A 20,041-nucleotide genomic window follows, 5' to 3' on the forward strand; every position below is an offset into this window, starting at 1 on the left:
TGTAGCTATTTACAACATTATAGACATTTAGAAATGTGGTATACCTTAGTTACTTATGTACATGAACTTTACCTGCCTTATTAAATTGAAAGTTTTAAGACTGACTGGATCTCATACATTAATGTATCTTCAGCAATTTCTGGTATATAGCAAGTTCTCAAGAGCTCAGGGATTCACGAGTTAGAGTTTGCTATATTGCAAGTAAATATTAGAGTTGATAGTATCTGAATATTTATTATGTAAATGGAGTCAAGGTCACAGACTCAGTCCTTGTAGAGTTTCCTCTGTGCTATGAACACAGATTATGAACCATAAGGCATGTCATAATTGCAATATGGCCTAATAGAATTCTGAGATTGAGAGATAAAACACAAATCTACCAATATGAGCCACCGGCAATTATTGGGAAGCCAACTTGATTCTGAAGATGGACAGAACCTTCTATATCCAATTTACACATGAATACACCTTTGTATATGAAGGGTTACATGTTCATAGTATTTTTAGAAATTCCCATTTTTTCAAGGCAGAAAAAAGAGAAGTAAGGTACATTTGTTGTTTTAAGTTAGAACAATGATCCAAATCAAACCTTTATTGAAATAAGGTCAACATTTATTCAGTACTGACTAATAAAATTTTTTTGCAATGATGATATATTTTATAGCTGTGCTGTCCAATATGGTACTGCTAGCCACATGTATGAAGCGCTATTGAGCACTTGAAATGTGGTTAATGAGCCTAGGGAGCTGAATTTAAAGTTTTATTCAATGTTAATTTAAATTTAAATAACCACATGTGAGTAGGGGATACTATATTGGGCAGTATTTTTGTAGATTAACAAGGAACTAGTATAATAAATTAACTGAATCCTGCCATTTAGTAGGTATTGTGCTAAGTTTTTAAATATTAATTGTTTTTTAGGGTTATTATGAAATGTAAAGCAATTAACATACATAAAGATCTGAGCATAGTGCTCACACAGAGCGTTCAAGATTAGGTTATGCATTTACCGATTCTACCTATTTAAGGTAGATGCTATTATCTTCATTTAATAGATGAGGAAATAGAGTCTTACTGGAGCAATGTAGCCAGTGGAAAGTCAAATTAGGATTCAAACCCAGGAAAGCCTGGCCACCAAGTTTGTGCGCTTAACAGAATCTGGTAGAATTATTGTCAGCTGAAGCTTCTCAGTTATTGTTGATGGTCATATTCACTCGAGATAGCATAGTGATCTAGCAAAGCTGTATTTCTCTCCCACAGTTTGCTGCAATAACTAGTGTGTATGTATGTGACCAAATGAATCTCTACGTTCTTCTCCCTGCATATCTGATCCTCATCTCTTTGCATTGGACAGTGGAATGAAACATTGAATTTTCCCATGTTGGGCAGCAGAAAGCACATAGGACCATGACTCAGTAGACCAAATGCATACATACTACTAAGTGTAGCATTCTCTGGTTGACTTGCATGCAAGTCGCCTCACATTTTTGACTCTGTTGCTAATCTGGAACTAGCAAGTGATCAAAGGCAGAGAGTGGGAGGGGAGCCAGGAAAAATCCTTGTCTGGTCTATCTACATCATTGAGTTGCTATAATGTGTAAGTGTGATCGTTTTTTAAAAGCACTTAAAAAAATCCTAAAGCACAATATGACTGATACAATAATCTAAATTACTGTCCCTGATCATTAATCAAAATATACAGAGATAGTCTCTGATTATGTCAATATTATCTTGAATAGAAATGTTTGGGAAAACTGTGAACTAATTAGCAAATTTATTAAGAAATGTGTTTATAAGCTATACAATGGTACTTTCAGTTTGTTCATTTATTTCCATTTTGAACATCTCTTCGGGGAACTCCAAGCCATTAGCAAAAATAGACTACTCATAGAAAGACACAATTGAAGCTTTTTTTTTTTTGGGTTATTTCCCCAAGGGACTTACCATTTCTAGTAGGTTCAAGATTAGCCGGCTGTGTCTTCTGACAATATTATAAGCCCGACAGCAAAGCTCCACAAAATCTTGGAAATTCTGTGGGTTTTTCCCACCTTCTGTAATGAAGTGCTCCATCTCTGAAGTAAAAATAAAAGGGGCTCGGTCCCTAGAAACCAAAAACAATAGCCATGTTAAACAGGAAAAGAAATGGTGTACAGAGTTAAATGAGTCAGGTACAACAACTAATTTCCATTAAATTTGCTGTTGTTGTTATTTTCTCTCTACTCTAGTGGATGAACCTCCTTCATTGTGGGGCAGCTGGAGAAACTTGCTAATTGCTGACTTTGAATAATAGCTGTAACAGGGAGGGAAAGACAGCTGATTTGAAAACGTCAACCTGTATTGTCTTAAATATTCAATCCCAAGTTATATATGATGGAAATGTTGCTCATTAAAAATTAATGGAAGGACAAATTGATAATGAAGATGATTTACAGAAAATACACTTACTACTGAATTTTGAAATAATTGAACTGATCATGTGTTTGATTTCCTGTTTGTGTGTGAGTTTTCTTTAAGATAGGTTTACTCTTTAGAAAAAAAAGTTTCAGGTAAAAGCTGAATCACAAGTTCTTTCAGAAGGCAATCTGTGAAAAAAGCAGATGTTATCAGTTTGCTCTCATATGCTTAGAGAGGGAAAAAAGATGTAGCTATCCCACACTAGGCCCAATAAAAATACTTATCAAAAAGGAGGAAATATCAGCTGACCATGTTGGTATATAAGCAATACTGCCCCCTATTGCCCCAAGGTTGGAAAACAGGAAAACAAAGGACCAGAGAGATGACCCTGTTTCCCTTATTTTTTGTCATTTTTTCATGTTATTTGAGACATGAAGGGACCTCAGATGAAGCATTAGCACTTCTAATAGAGACTAAAAAAGACTGGAAAAGTCTCTGATTAATTCTCACTTATTGAATAAGAAAAATAACACAACAGACCTTTGATGCTGATTTGGATTAAGATCTAGAAGCATTTGGGATGGGAATACGGTTTTAGATGAAAAATTGCCTTAAAAATTAAAGATATTTAATGAATTGAAATAACACATTTTAAAACTTGGGCCTAGTAACCTAGATATAACTAAGGTTAGTCCAAGCAGTAACTGAAAAAAGTCATGGATTATTGAGGAAGCTTCTTTCTTTCTCTTTTGATGATGAAGAATAATTGTGTGCTTTAATGTTACTATGCTTAGCTATATCAGTAAAAATGTGATACAGTGAGAAATCTTGCTAATCTCCCCTAGTTAGCCAGATCTTTCAGAAGTCTGGATATTCAAATCAGAAAGCTGTATCTCAGGCATTTTGTGGCTGATTTGTGATAGTGAGACAGACCTTTGTGGCTGACTGGACTTGGGAGGTGAAGTGTTTTAAAGAAAAGAAATATCTGACCTCTGTCTAGTTGTAGTTATTTTTTCTTATTTTTGTGAGTCATGCTACCATTTAATGTTAGGAGGAGAGGCTGATATGACACTATCCTCAATTAAGTTTATAGTTGTTCATTCGAGCATCATTCATTGAGCAAAATTTATTGAGCACCTAGACACTAATGAATGTGTCTGATGAATCAAGTTCAAATTTAAAAATTTTGCTCAGAATCCTTTTCAATGTGGCTTTCATGGACTCATCCAACCTGTGTGCTCTGACTTGGTTGTACAGTCCTTTATTTTGGGCAAGGTAGGAGCAGAAGTATTGAGAATATGAGAAGTAGGATGGGTTCTAACCCTGGGCCTGCCCCATCTCAGCCGTCTCACGCCTGACATGAGTAAGTAAAATGCAGCTCTTCGAACTGCCGTGAAGGTTAGTAGAGAAAATGCGCACAGATGCCGGGCACGCAGAGAGGGCTACACGCTTGTGAACTGTTGGGACTGGACGCTCTAGGCAGAGGGAGCAGACTGCAGCCCTGTCGGTCAGGGTTCATGTCGGTCAGGCCCAGTCTACCAGTTACTAGTGCTGTGACCCTCAGCAAGTTACTCATCCTCCTCATGCCCCAGTCCCCTCCTCTGTAAAATGGGGCTAAGAGTACTGGACTCCTGAGATTAAATGGGTTAAATTATTTTTATAATAATTCTTATAATAGTTCTTAAAACACAGCCTGGCAAGTAGTAAGCACTCAATGAATGTTAAATGCTGTTATTATCCAAATGAATAAAAGGGTACTCAGACATGAATCTCATCATAGCTAAATTTCCCTCTCTCCAAAATGCCATCAGTAAAATCTCATCCTTCCTTCCAAGTTTAATTACTCCCAGCTCCTCCATATGACTAAATCTCACTCATTGAATATGCAACTTTTTGGTTACACAAGCCCTTATGTGAACCTTTGAATTTAGTAATATTTTTTTGTATATCATCACCCATGTTGTCATCACTATTGGTAACATTTTAGTAGAGTATTAGAAATATCTTAGACTTTCATAATGCAAAAAAATCTTAATTTTTCTATAAAAGGTTTCTAGTAGCTCTTTTCTTATGCTGTATATTACATTTACTATATTGAACGGCACTTTTAAAATAATTTTAAGANCATAGCTAAATTTCCCTCTCTCCAAAATGCCATCAGTAAAATCTCGTCCTTCCTTCCAAGTTTAATTACTCCCAGCTCCTCCATATGACTAAATCTCACTCATTGAATATGCAACTTTTTGGTTGCACAAGCCCTTATGTGAACCTTTGAATTTAGTAATATTTTTTGTATATCATCACCCATGTAGTCATCACTATTGGTAACATTTTAGTAGAGTATTAGAAATATCTTAGACTTTCATAACGCAAAAAAATCTTAATTTTTCTATAAAAGGTTTCTAGTAGCTCTTTTCTTATGCTGTATATTACATTTACTATATTGAACGGCACTTTTAAAATAATTTTAAGAGTTTTAGATTTACAACTTCCTGAAATTTTCTAACTTGTCATCAGAGAAAAGGGTTTCACCAAACAGATTTCTCTTAGAAATTTTTTTGTAATTATTTACGTTCAAGTTCATGTGATATTACATTTCCTTCTTCCATGCCAATCACCATTATAAATCAGATAAAGAAACATCATAGCCGAAAGTCAAGTACACAAAAGAAACATCCAAATTACAGAAAATATAAACCAATAACAACATTAAAGAACATAAATTTAGCTGTGGAAATATTATAGCCTAAATTTTCAGTGTGTTCAGCAATGTAATATCTTGCATCTTTCCTATGTGATTTACTTGGCTAACTTTTGAGCAATTTTTAAAATAACTTAAAATTAGACTGCAATTTTTCTATAAATGGAAAGAACCTTCACATGGGAATCAGAACCCTACCCCATTTCTACAGGCTGTAGTAATCACAGCTGAAATTCGGTTTGTCAGTCCACCCAAGTGTGGACCTGACCCGAGGTTGCAGACTTCGCATCCTAAAGCCTTTGTCTTGGGTTTAAGCAATACTTATAAATCTGAGACCTGAATTGGCTGAGGCGAGAGGGGAGGTTGGACACTATTTCATCTCTTACGGTCTGTTTCTGAATTCCAAATCATATATTGAAAATCTCTCATTTACACCAAATACACCAGACTTTTTTTGTTGCGCCTGTTCTACATTTGTCCAGAGTTGTAGCTTTACCATTACTTGCCCAATTCCTGTGTGCTTCTGTCTCTGTACCTTTTACCTTTATCTGAGTTGTTTCGCATTTCTAGCCACGTTTCTCTCACCTGATGATTTAATGCCCTAATAGGGCTTTTTAAGAGATAAGGATCAAATATTTTTTCTTATAATTATCCTGTCCCTTGAGAGATCATTTCTCTTATTTTGTCTTACCTTTTTAGTTAGCCCTAAAGCTAATATAGTTTATTCTTTATAGTCTGTAGTTGTCTTATAATTTTTTTCACAAATGATCTGGGTTATTGCAGGTAAAGAAAGTATTTTACCTTTATTTTTTGTATTCTATTGCATGCAATGAATAAAACAGTAAATAAATATAGCTCATACAGTTAAGAGTTTGTGATAATTTAACATTTATGTGGGAAAGTCATGTGAACAAACTTACTGATTTTGTAGTCAAAGTTAATCTTTTTATTAGCACGATCAGTCTATTGTTGAAATTACTATTCTGTAAAATTGTTGAGAGTATTTTTTATATTTCTGATACTGGTGAGAAATGAGTATTAGTTTAAAGTGTACATATATTTATAAAGTTTAAGAATATTCCTATTACAAACACTAATTATTAAGGAGACAAATTCACTTGATATGGAAAACACATGGACAATAAGTTGCTGTTTATTATTAATCATGTATAAACTTCCCTTTTCTACCATACTGTAGATATAATCCCTTTGTATATAGCCACCAGAATACCAAGATCATTATCATTAAGCATTTACAGTGTACCAACTCCAACGATACAAAAGACATGAACAGACATTTCATAGAAGAAGATATGAAGATGGTAAACAAGGCACATGAAAAGATGTTCAACATAATTAGCCTTTAGAAAAATGCAAATTAAAACCACAATGAGGTATCACCACACACCTATTAGATTGACTAAATTAAAAATTAATTACAATACCAAATTTTGGCACAAATACGGAGAAAACTCCATCACTCATACATGATGGTGGAAATGTAAAATGGTACAGTTACAATGAAAAACCACTTCCAGTCACTTAAACAACAAGAACACGCAACTACTACAACCTAGCATTACACTTTGGGGCATTTGTCTCATAGAAATAAAAACATATATTGACACAGAAGCTGCGTTATTTGTAATAACTAAAATCTAAAATCTGGAAATAACCCAGATGTCCTTCAGTGGATGGATTATTAAACAAATGTGGTATATCTATACCATGGAATAGTATTTGTTAACAAAATAAATAAACTATTGATATACAGGGCTCCATTTATATAATATCCTTGAAATGACATAATTATAGAAATGGAAAAAGTCCGTGGTTTTCAGGGGATAGGACTGGAGGACGGGGGTGAGAAGAAAGTGGGTGTGCCTAGAAAAGGGCAAGGTGAGGCATCCTGGGGATGATGCCACTGCTCTGTACCTGGACTCTATCAGTATCAATGTCCTGGTTACAACACCGCATTATAATTTTATAGGATGTTCCCACTGGAGAAAACCATTAGAGGATACAGAGGATGTATGCATTACTTCTTACAACTGCATGTGAATCTACCCTTACCCCAAATCAAATGTTTAATTAGAATTTGTGAGTCCCCTGAATTAAGATATTGGTAGAAGCCTTGGATGCAGCTGATATCGGTGTGGTAGAGACTGTAGAGTAAGAAGAGAAGAGGGCGAAGATGAGGCAGTGAGGAATGTTAGCATTTGGTGGCTTGGTAGAAAGGAGCCACCCTGCAGTGAGAGGAGCTTGGGAGTGAGGCTGCATCGCAGAAGGCACGTGAAGAGGGTGTTGTGAGGGAGGGGGAGTCAACACCGTTACAATCTGCTGGTAATTCAGGTAAAACGAGGAATTGATATTGCTCAATGGAACCCTATGAAGGCCACTGTTGATCTTCCCCGGTAATGTAGAATAATGCCAGATTGAAGCGGTTATAGAATGGGGGGTAAGGAAGAGTTCAGACAACTCCTGCAGGAGATTCGTGAAAGTGAGCAAAATGGCATGGAAACAGGGGTTTGAAGCAAGGTTATTTAAACTTTGGAGAGACAAGCATTTTTAAAGCGATTATTTAAGAGGGAGAAAATAAATGTGCAAGGACAAATTAATTATTGACAGCATAAAGTACAGTAGAAAGTGGGAGGGAAATAGCTCCGCAGCACTGATGGAAGGATTGGCTTTAAGAGGGAAAAGACATCTAAACAACAAAGAAGGAGTGTATGTGCAGATGTAAGTTTGTGAGTTTTGTACGGAGTAGAAAAGCAGACTCTGTTCTGAATGTTACTATTTTCTCAGTAAAGTAGGAGGTGTGGTCTTCTGTCTAAAGAAGGGAGAGGAAATGATGGGTAGTAGAGATCTGATCTTTTTCCTGGGACAATAAAGTACAAATCACTGTGCTGAGGGAAGTAATGAGATGACCACAGACGTTCTGTGTGAGCGCAGGGCCGGGGAGATGGCCCCTTGGACAGTGGAGACAACCTCTGCCCTGTTGCGTTGATGCTTTCACGTAGTGCTTGGCGGCTGTGGTGCAGCTCAGAGGAGGCAGGTGAGTGGGCTACGGCACATGCTTATCTTCCGCCTCCGCACTTTTACTCACAATGCTCTCCGCTCTGGGCTGTATTATCCTCTTCCTATCCACTAACTTAAGACTCACCCTTTCTTTGATGTCCTCCTCATCTTATACTTCCGCTTGAAAACTTCTCAATACCATTAGCCCTCACGGTAGGGCTATACCGCCCTATACTAAAGTACATTATTAAGGAAATGGATAAAGCATGCTCATTATAATGGATGCACTCTGAGATAGGTGAGGCGTTGTATCCATAAAATGAGCTGTTTTTTACTTATTGAACTATTCTTTGAACAAGTATGGACACACTTTAAAAATAAATGCTGATAAGTTTTGAAGTATTGAGCACATAAGCTGTTTGAGAACACAATAATTCACAGAAACAACTTTCCCAAATGTGAATTATTCCATCTAGATAATCCCACGGGGCTTCGTCCCAATGGTTCTGGGTGGTCTTTGGCCAGAGTAAGTTCAACAGAATAGTGTGGGTGGGCTCTGAAAACTACAGGCACATCCCATGAACATTTAACTTCTATTAGCTTAAAGATTCCTACTAGATTTTTTTTAATGTAAGAAAGAAATTAAAAGAGAGTAAGCAATTGTGCCTGCCTTTTCACACATGAGAGAGCACATTCCCCAGGGGAGGGAAAATGGCCCTGCTACTTGGTCTTAATTTCTGAATGCTTCTCCCAGCGCAGTCATCTTACAACATATTTGTTTGTAATGGCTAAACATTTGAATTTAATATATACCATGGCCATAAATTCAGGATCACTGTGTCATCTGGTACTCATTAAAGAAACAGCAATTTGTGCCGATGCTGGAGAGAGAGCAGGGTGTGTTGGGATTATTGAGAAATGGGAATATCAGTCTCCTACATGGGACCTTCTCCAGGGTCCTACAACCTACTGCCTATGACTCCGATGAATTATAACAACAGAGACTTCTCTCCATCTTAGTTCTTGATTTGTGAATTAGAGAAAATAACAGTAGCTACTTCAAAGAGTTCTTGTGAGGATTAATTAAATTAGTGCATATCGAGTATTTATTAGGCTGTAACTGGTCATTTTGACTACTTCCTTTAGAATCTGACTCCCCATAGTGGATGACGCAGCACCACGCCAAGGAGCACTCGCTTTCACTACTCTCGGTGACTGCGATACCACCACTGTGGTGACTCACAGCAGTTTGAGAAGAACTGCATGTTTCAAGATTGGTGATGGAGGCCGGGGGCGTGGAGAGTGGCAGGGGAGGGCAGGCAGCTCTATCCAGGGTTCGTGACTGTAGGGTCACTCTGCTGGGCTCTCTGAACATAAATAACCCTTCCTTTTATGGTATAGCTGATCTAGCATTTATCTGAGTAACTGGTAAAATCGGTAGATGGATGCACACAGTCTTTAGTCCCAGGTTTGAAAGACTCACGTGTCTAAATAAGTATTTGTATTGTGTACCAAAGTGGGACTCAGAAATGAGGCACACTTTATTATTGAAAAAACTATTAATTTCATAAATTTCAAATGTTCTTGTTCACAGGAAATATCATAGTAGCATTAAAATATATTGTTTTAGACTTTCTAAAAGTTGCAGATTCTTGTCATAGTGAATGGTGATTTAGCATATAGAGAAATGACTACAGAGTGTCTTGAGAGATGTTTAAGCTTACACGTTCCCTGATTACCACAAATGACCCACATTTCAGAGAGCACATTTTGCTGGCTGACACAAAGAACACAAGCCTCTTGTCTAATATCCATGAGTTAATTGAGAAGGCAATTTGGAATCTCCACTGGATGAGATAGGATCTTGTATAATTAGACAGCACAGGAAACCTCACAGGCACAAAATAAAAGAGAACATGGGGTGCATGTACTATTACAAAATGAACTTTTGGATGTCCAGTGAGATCTCCAAGCTCTCGACAATTTTTAACTGAGGAAACCCTCACAAATAATCTCTTGAGTCTTTTATAAGTGCATTGTGGGTCCTAAGTTAGACTGTGGGAGGTTGCTCATCTTTAACTGCTCCATATCTTTAGGTAATGACTCAAGGATCTTAGAGGCTCAGGTACAGCATCTCTCTCCCTTGCAAAGGGCAGTGGAAACAGCTACCTCTTCAAAATCATCAGTCCTACTTTCCTAAGTCTGAAATTTGGGGTGTGAGTTTACAGCAGATCAGGGTTTTATGAGGACAGGAATCATGGCTCCTCCCAATTCCCATGATTTTCCCCCTTGAGCTTGAGTTCAAGGGAAAATGTATAGTCATGCTCTGCATGGACTTTCAGCGTCTGCTGGGAATAAAAGTGAGTCTGGATATGAAGAAAAGATTACCAGCAAAGCTTTCATTTAGAATGGAAGGGCTGATAAAGTGCTTCTCAGATAAGGTCAAGTTCAAGGAGTTCATCATCACTAAGCCCTTATTATATGAAATGTTAAAGGGACTTATCTAAGAAAAAGAAGATAAAAAAACGTGCAGTAAAATGACAGCAAACTCACAGTTATTAACAACCACGCCTAAAACCAAAGCAAACCAAGAGGACAGCTAGATCAGGAGCAGAACCACAGAAATGAAGATCACATGGAGGGTTAGCAACAGGGGAGTGGGAGGAGGAGAAAAGGGGAGAAGGTACAGAGAATAAGTTGCATAGACGGTAGGTAGAAAATAGACAGGGGGAGGACAAGAATAGTATGGGAAATATAGAATCTAAGGAACTTGTGACACATGGACATGAACTAAAGGGGAGGAATGGGGGGAGGGGGTGTGCAGGGTGGAGGGGAATGAAGGGGGGGAATGGGACAGCTGTAATGGCATAATCAATAAAACACATTTAAAAAAGATTATAGAAGCTCTAACACTTAGGCAAAATTGGATTAAACCTCACACTTTAAATAGTGTTAGGTTCTAAAGTCAGGGTGAAGGTAAAAAGCAACAGTAGTCCCAAGTGACCTCTGAAACATTGAAATCACCCATAAAGTCACCATGTGCATGATCATAATTTACATGTCAAACGTGTGTTCCCCCCAGCATAGGATCAAGTGCTGTTTCTTCAATCGAACACCAGATGAAGCTCTTATGCTGGGTCCATGTACAGGAGGCATTTGTAGTTTTTCTTTAGTACTAGGTGCAGACTGAGGGCTATGAAATGCTTGTATTGACAGGCACAGTGTACCTTAGACCGCCTGAAGAGTCAGCAGCTCTGTCTTCCATTCTAAGCGCTCTTTGTTCACAGTGGGGCAGAGACTCACAGAGTGCAAGAAGGCAGAATCCTTCCTTACCCTGCTGTTTAAATAGGGAAGAGAGAGGGAAGAGTAGACCCTCCCTCTCTCTTTCCCATTCTCATTTCTTCCTTTATTTCCATAAACTTCTCTTCCTTTCTCAACCACCCCTTATTCTTTTTATCTGAAAACCTGCAAGTCTCTCTTTGAGTAAAATTCATGTCTTTTTTTAAACTAGAGAGATTGAAAAGATATTCTAATAGGAGTGGGGTAGATACATCTAAAGAAGGTTACTCAAAAGACACTAGGTGATAAGACACCGTGGAATGATGAGGTGAAGTAGAAGAGGGAGAGATAATAGCAAGAAAATGGGAATGACAGCACACTCTATTTCTTGGAATAGTCTATGTGGAAGTGCTTTGAAAATGCAAAGCACTATTCAAATGCTAAGTGTAGTTTACCTAGAATTGACTCTGTGGTTGGTGGAGCCTTTATAGAACTTGTAGTACACCATTTTTTTCAGTTATTTCACTGTGGTAGAATATATATAACATACAATTTACCATCGTAACCACTTTTACATGTACAGTTTGGTGGTATTGTAATATCCATAATCTTGTGCAACCATCACTGTCAACCTTCTCCATGAATCTTCTCACTCTATAACACTGAGACGTTATCCTCATGGAACAACAATGCTCCATTCCTCTGTCTCCCTAATGCCTGGCGACCACCATTTGACTCTGTCTCTGTGCTTCAGGCTACTCTAGGTACGTTGTAGAAGTGGAAGCAGTGTTCGTCTCCTTGCGACTGGCTTATTTCGTTTAGCATAATGGCCTCAAGGTTCATCCATGTATCGCCTGTGTCAGAATTTTCGTCTTTTAAGGCTGAGCAGTAATTTTTGTACCTATACACCACATTCCGCTTGCCCATTCATCTGTTGATGGGTTCTTGTGTTTCGTTTTAGTTACTGTGAATAATGATGCGGAGAACGTGGGTATATAAATATTCGAGTGAATCCCTGCTCTCAGTTCTTTGAGGTATAGACCCAAAAGTAAAATTGCGGGGAACATATGGTAATTCTATTTTTCTATTTGTGAGGGACAGCCATGCAATTTTCTACAACAGCAGTGCCATTTTATATCCCCAATAACATTGCACAGGGGGCTCCAATTTATCCACATCCTGGCCGACACTGGTTTCCTGTTTTTTCGTAGTAGCGAGTCTCATGGAAGGGAGGTGGTTTGTCTCAAGTCATGAGTGTTGTCCCCCAGACTCCCACATGTAGAGTGACCACTAGGTAAAAATCCCTTGGAAAATTTCCAGTTATAAAACAGGTTATGTCAAGTTCTTAGTAATTGTGTCTTCTGAAAAATTTTACTTTCTCAGGTCAAGAGCAGTACATTTTATGGCATTTTTGTAGTAATCAACCAAAATTAAGCCCTAAGTGTCAGGTGCTAGCTGGATGCTTGAGATGCAAAGACATCCTTAAGGCACTCACAGTTGAAAAGGAATTTGAAATGTGGTTTTTTTCTAGAAAATTTAGATGAGTCCTTCTTTGAATAAAATGAACCACACTATTTCTTTAATAAACAATTGTGTGAGTAACAAACTAACAAGACTCATCTATTTTCAAAGAAAACTAAGACGGTAATTAAAGCATGTGAAAGATCACTAATGCCACTATAGCATTCGGATTGCTATGAATATTGCACGAAACCAAGATGATTGGAGTAAGACAAAAATTAATCTTCTAATCTGCTAAGGGAATTTTGTTTCTCAAAGATGCTTTTAAATCGAGACTACTTAGAATATAAATGTTATAATACTCAAAATTAAATATTAAAAATCTTTAATCAGTGGTAATTAACTATTGAACATAAGGTCAAAATGATAATAGATACAGGAAATTTTTGTGATTAATATTGAGATGAGAATTCTGAGATTAATTACATTAGGTGATTGGTGATTTATTGGGCTAAAATTTGAAAAGGATATAAATCATGTTGTAAGAAGACAGATACATAATATTTTGATCATCCTAGCATAAATATTTTAACAGGAAAAGAATAGGTTTTGAATTTTATTTTGCTGAGTTCCAGAATGATTTTTGATCTGCTTTTTAATGGATTTATGTGCTGTTGTATGGTGGTAAATATTTGATAAGTAGCTCACTTTTATTCTTTTAGAAAATATAAACGCTATGATGGGTAATGCTTGCCAATTTCCACAGTGTGCGTAACCCACTATGGCAGACGTCAGGCTGCCCGTGTGATGTCACTGAACATGGACTTGAGAGGCAAACAGACACAACAGGCTCTTGCAACCTGGTCCCGCACACGTCTGCTTATTTCTGAAACTATACCTGAAGTCAAGAGTGACTTGATGAAATCTCCTGCTATCCAAATAAACTTGACTGAGAGTGTACTCTGGTCTGTCAGTCAACAAGCCTTAAAGTCAGAGGACTTAAAGGACTTAAAGGACCAAGAGTTCAATTTTTTACTTTCAGAGCACATACTTTAACAATCACCAAAAGTAAGATATTTAGATAATTTTAAATGCAAGGAACAATTGTCACCTAGGGACACATTCTCTTTTCTTGTCACTCACATTATAATTGATTAGAACAAACACTGACACAGCCTTCAGTGCCAAGCTTTCTTCAGAAGAAGGGTTCAGGCACACCTGGGCGGGGAATTGAAGGAGAGAGCTGCTGGGCTGACTCAGGGGGAACACCCAATGTTTGCAAACATTTCCTAAACAGAATCACACAGCTGGGTATTGTGAGATGTCCTGGAATGGTGATGTAAGCAGTATGAAATGGCAACAGCCTGGCAAGAAATCAGTGCTTTCCAAAGATCCATATTATATAGTTTATGTTCGCATTTTAATATCAGATTATGGCCATCTGGAGAGAGTTCATCCCTTTATATTGTAGGAGACCTTATTATTTCTTCTGTTGACGACTTGTTTTTAGCTTAATGATGCTGATCAGTCTTCGGAATGGTCTGACCCCACTTCTACTTTTATATGAAGCATCTTTTTAAAGCAAGAGACTTTTCCTCCTAAACTTTTGGTTTCCTAGCCTCTAGCTTACATAAATCAAAAACCTACTCATCCAACAGTCTTTTCCGATTCAGTGAATGACATGATTTTTGCTAAGACTGAAAATCCAGGAGTCATCCTAGACCATTTCTTCTTTTTCTAACCCACAGGGCCCATCCCCTAGCTCATTAATCACTGACAATGCCCAGTCAATTAGCGGGTTCTGGGATTCACTTCAAAATATATTCTGAATCTGTCAGTTTTCACCACTTTTTTTAACACTAAGTTCTTGCCTTAATAATTGCAATAGCCTCCAAACTGGCCGCATTACTCCACTGGACAGCAGGAGAGCACTTTGAATACCACTGAAATCATTTGCCCCCAGCCTTAAAATTAAAGCCAATCTCTGTAGCATGTCCTCAGTGTCCTACCTGTTCGGCCTCCACTAGACTCTTCCCCCTTACCTTTCACTGCCTGCCCCTCTCAACCCTACCATCAGGCCCAGGCTTTCTTGTTGCCACTGGAACATGCCAGGCTTATTTCTGTCCAAGTGGTTGTTAGTTTTGCTTTTCTCTCTTTTCATGGACCTCCACAGTGTCACTGCTGTCATTTCACAGCTGTCTGTCATCTCTTCCAAGAGGCCTCTTTGAAACAACACTCCTGCCTCAGTCCCTTCCTATCCCATTTTTCTGTTTTTGCTTCTTAATAAGAAATTAAACTCTTTATTTCCTCATATTATATCTTCGTATGTTAATGTGTTTAATGCTTGTCATCTCTACTAGAATGAGATCAGGGTTTGTATATGCCTTGTTTAACGCTATAACCCTGGATCCTCTATTGGTAGGTGATCACTAAATATATTTAGAGTGATTTTCTAGAATGATCCAGTTCAGGATGTGTGCTAGTTTTATAATAAGTAGACCAGGGGTGGTGACTGCTATGGGCAATATACCAGATGTATTGACATCATAAACTTATGCCTCATTGTCCATTCAGGGTTTGTTTAAAAAGAAACAAAATATTATATTTCAGATGATTCAGACTAGAACAGAATTAGTATTTTATGAGAGAGGGCCAATTTAGTCCACTAACTATTTTAGAAAACCTAATTTTTCCTTGACAATCTATTTAAAAATTTGTAGTTTATTAGATCTATAATTGTGTTTACACTAACTTCAGGGGTTTGAGAGATGGGAAGCAAGTCATCTGCTTAGTTTCTGTGCCATTCTATATCACTCTAGGACATTACTTAATTGCTGTAATAAAATTTATTTGTGCACTGACCTTTTTATCCCTCCAAATGTTTGTGCATGACCTAAAATTTTTCCAAAGTCAATATGAAACATGTGGCCTGACTTTGTCAGCATGATGTTGTCATTGTGACGATCACAGACTCCCAGGATGAATGTCACCACACACCAGCCAGCACAGGAATAGAAAAAGTTCCTCAGGGCCTGATCAGTTAAAAAACAAAAACACAAAAATAACACACATAAAAATAAGCAAATGCATTTATATCACAGCTAATGGTAAGTAGTATGATGAAGGCAAAATTACATAATCAAGAACCACTTCTACATTTCAGTTGACAAAAGGGTATGATTAAATAATGGGCTTTTGAAATGCTACAGAAGGACATGTTCTTTAGCCTAATAAGTAAATGTTTTCATTAAAATTGGAGAAAATATCTCTTTCATTTAGTTGGAGCTAATTTTCAGAGTTTCTAGAGAGGGTTCTTGGTATACTTTTTTTGATGTCTCAAATACACAGTATTGAGTGATTTTTTTTTCAAGGTAAAAGAGCAAACAATATGGCCTAATAATGCCTATCCCCAAAGAAATGGAAAATATGAACTTTTTAATATTTGAATTTTTAACACAGAAAAAGCTATGTTGAGATATCTGTAATATTTTATGTTTATCCTAGCAAATAAGTCATCCAGTTGATGTCTGAGTGTTTGGTACAGTATATATCAATGAATGTGCAGGCAGAAACAGGTTAATGTTAAGTCAATTGTGAATTATGTCTACCAGGCCAAAATGAAAGAGTGTGACTTGCTAAAATTGCACTATGTTTTCCAAATGTTCTCTTGGGTGTGCATTATTTTGCAATTGATGCAACCATGAGTAACCCTGGTATAGGCATGGGTGTTGGTTGGGTCATGGTTCTGAGTTTCCCCAAGCGGTATGGTTGGCAGGTTGACTGGGAGTCTATGTCACTGGACTGTATGCCGGGACACTTTAGTTCCAGGTGTCCTAAGTGTCCACGAAAGTCACTTAACCTATCCGTCTAGATTTCCTTCACTTATGAAGTGAAGATAAAATACGTTCTTTGCATTTCAGCTTTTAAGAGCAAATGTATGTGGAAACACCTAAAACAATATAACCTCAGAGATCTGAGCAAAACCCAACTTATAGTTTGGGCAAAGCCTAGAAGTAGATTTCAAGATAACCTCTAATTCTTTGTACTTCTCCCAAAGCCTCCATTTTGGTCCACTCCACGTCTTGAATAGGTGGACTCTTGGGTCTCTCTGTCATGACCCATGCCAGTAGGGTGACTGGTTTTCCCAGTTTGCCCAGGACAGAGCAGTTTCCTGGAAGGAGGGAATTTCGGTGCTCAGGACAGTTCTGAGCAAGTCAAATGCTGGCCGACGTTGCACCTGTCTGTGAATTAGCACACAGGTGCCTCTGCCTCTTGGTGGGCCCATATATGCCAGTTCATGTTTTAGCAAGTGGGACAAGGCCTGGCTCTAGCCGACTATTCCCCTTGGCCAGGAGTCCTGGTACAGAACCTGCATAACTGTACCCTGGAGACCAGATGCCAGGGTGAAGTACAGTGGGGAAAAATGTTGGCAGTCAAATAAAGCAGTATATCTCATAAAGTAATGAGATACAAAAAACCTTAAAGTCTATTATGCATTTTGCAAACATTGTAAGAATAAGGCATGAAAAAGTAGAGCTTGGCAGAAGAGACATGTTGCAAATGAAAGAAGAATATTTATAGAATTGGAGATTATGTACAAACAGGCAGGGGTAACTTGAAAGGAGCAGTTCAAGGAGTACCTTAGGTGAGATAAGAGAGGCCAGTGAGCAAAGAGAGTCTTTATTAATAGCCCAGAATTTCACCCAGAAGGAAAACCAAACACAGAAATTTTGATCTAGTTAATATATCATTTAAACTGGGTCATTGGTACTAGGCTGGTGACTCAGTGAATTAGAACTCGAGGACTTATTTTTTCATAAATCAAAATATCTAATGAACTGGAGTATATTCTTACTTAAGTACACTAAATAAAATTAGTGCCAGCAGGACAAACCTTTTCGTAATCTGCCTTTAAGTGGTTGTGCTGACTGAACCACTTCTGGATGGTGTTTTCCTTCAGCGGCCCCATCAGTCCAGAGCAGCGATGGATCTTCGCTAGGGTTACAGCATCGGGCACCATCTGCACCAATCCTGATGGATGAAGAAGAGATTATGGAAGTAATGTTTTCTTCACAGAATGAGGGATGCTGAGGAAACACATCTTTACCTAGGTAACACTAGTTGTCAGCGTGGTTTGGATTATCCTTTTCCTTCCCACATCTTCTCTGAAGGAGCCTTACCTCTAGCCTGTCTGCTGATTTTCCCTAAATCCTGGGGGGCATTGAGGCTCTTTGCTGTGTGTGGATCAGATATGCGAGAAACAGCTTTAATATTTTTTTCTGGAACTAGAGTGGAGAGCCAGTTTAGACCCCTCACGGAGACCACACTGCCACAACAGAGCGGCGGGCTAGTGGGCACTGGGCCTGTGCGCTCGCTCACAGTTTCAGGGAGGACCTTCAAACTTGTATGACGACCTTGGTGAGCAGACCAAATGCAGTCCCCACAACAAATACTTAAAATATACTATATAAGGCAATTTTCAGGTTAATCAAAACTTCATTGTTACATGTTCGTTTTCTACGAGTGAACACAATAACTGCAGTAAACATAAAGAGAGTGACCTGCTCCTTCCTTCTCAGTCAACATTAAAGAGACACTATGATCATAATTTTTTCAAAGGAAGCATGCATATATTGGTTGAACTTCAACAGGACCTTTGCTCCACTGGCCATGTATCTATCGAGGCATCTTTTCATTGTGTTCATAAGATTATTGAAATGTAAATGTTTTCAAACCTGCTGATTTATATTCTGCTCAGAACAATAGTTTAAACCCAGTGTTTAATACTCTCCTAGGCCTGATGCCCACAAAACAGCCTGTAATGTATAGTTCTGTAAATAAAGCCCTTGAAAGAAGTTAAAGTATAGAGCTTCTGATTTCTACTCTTTTGACAACTGCAAGAGTTGCAGGCTCAAATTCCAAAGGGACCAGAGACACAAATGTAAAGGAGAGATGGTTGAGCTTTTGAAATTGAAGATTTCATTCAAATGAAACAACAGCAGACAAGTAGATCACAGTGATAGTAAACAAAACACTTCTCTGTGCTGGCCAAAATCTCTCTTTGGCCTTGATCTCTCTTAATATCCCATAGCCCAGTTGTGACCATTAGGCATCTACTTTGCTGGATCAGAAAGAAACTAAAACATGGGGAGTGGGAATGGAATGCTGCAAGTATAACCTATAAAACCTGTATGTTAAAAAAAAAAAGAAAAAGAAAGAGAACCAACACCCTGAAGAAAAATCCTGGATCCTGGGCACATCCTTAGGGTCATAACATTCTCACTCCTCCTTCACCAGTATTTGGTCTTGTGTAGGTTTTTTCATGTGCATTAAGTGAGATGGCAAACATAAAGCATTGCATTTAGTAGTAATGGGATACTCTAGAAAGAGGTGATTCTTCTTTCTAGTCCTGAAAAATCCTCTCCTCATTTTTCCAGTTCCTTCACGTAGCAGGAAAATTACCTCTCCATGGTTTCAAGTGTCACCGTAGCCTCACCCCTGACGGTGCCCCGAACGAGGACTCGGGCCTGCACCCTTTGGATGCTACGCTGTGGCAGTATCAGTGACTTTTCAGACCACATTTGTCTTCAGGAAGTTAATCTTTGCTAAATCGCAAGTCATTTATCTTAAGCCTTGCATTGCTGACTACACAGAAAAGCTTGTACTTAATTTGTAACAATCATGATGGCTAAATTCTGCCTATTAATTAAAATCACAAATTTTGCTTTTTACATTTTAATCCAGTATGTATCATTCACCTTTCAAACACTTCTGACACGATTCTGTGTGAATTGAGTCATAGGTTCGGTTCCATTCGTATAGTCTTTTAATGCAACATTTCTCAAATTTCAATGCACTTAATTATCACTTGGGAATCTTGTGAAAACGGAGCTCCTGATCCACTAGGAAAGGGACAGGGCTTGAGCTTCTGCATTTCTAAAATGTTCCCAGGTAATGTCCCTGCTGTGGGTCTATGGGTCGAACTTTAAGTTGCAAGGTTCTTAGGAAAAAACTTTTCAAGGTGGTGCCATAAAAGGCAGGAGCTTTCAAAAAGGGGTGCATAGGGATGGGATGGGAGTAATAGAAAACTGTACTTGAAAAATAATTAAATAAATTTTAAAATAAAAATAAAGATAAAAAAAGAAAAAAGAAAAAAATGTAAAAAAATAAGGGGTGCATAGGAACATC

General features: G+C 38.0%; 1 protein-coding gene across 2 annotated transcripts in view; it reads right to left on the reverse strand.

Moving 5' to 3' along the window:
• PIK3C2G (phosphatidylinositol-4-phosphate 3-kinase catalytic subunit type 2 gamma) overlaps nt 1-20,041 on the reverse strand; it is a 268,609-nt gene that overhangs the window by 69,776 nt on the left and 178,792 nt on the right. For both annotated transcript variants that reach the window (XM_037033809.1, XM_037033810.1), the window contains 3 exons: nt 17,748-17,884; nt 15,716-15,885; nt 1,945-2,101 (listed from right to left, as the gene is read on the reverse strand). In XM_037033809.1, the coding sequence (XP_036889704.1) occupies nt 1,945-2,101; nt 15,716-15,885; nt 17,748-17,884 (464 nt within the window). The remainder of the gene's footprint in view (nt 1-1,944; nt 2,102-15,715; nt 15,886-17,747; nt 17,885-20,041) is intronic.

This window comes from Sturnira hondurensis, unplaced genomic scaffold (genome assembly GCF_014824575.4).
Source record: "Sturnira hondurensis isolate 20B ecotype Veracruz unplaced genomic scaffold, ASM1482457v3 Scaffold0021795, whole genome shotgun sequence".
In the NCBI taxonomy this organism is placed as follows: Eukaryota; Metazoa; Chordata; class Mammalia; order Chiroptera; family Phyllostomidae; genus Sturnira; species Sturnira hondurensis.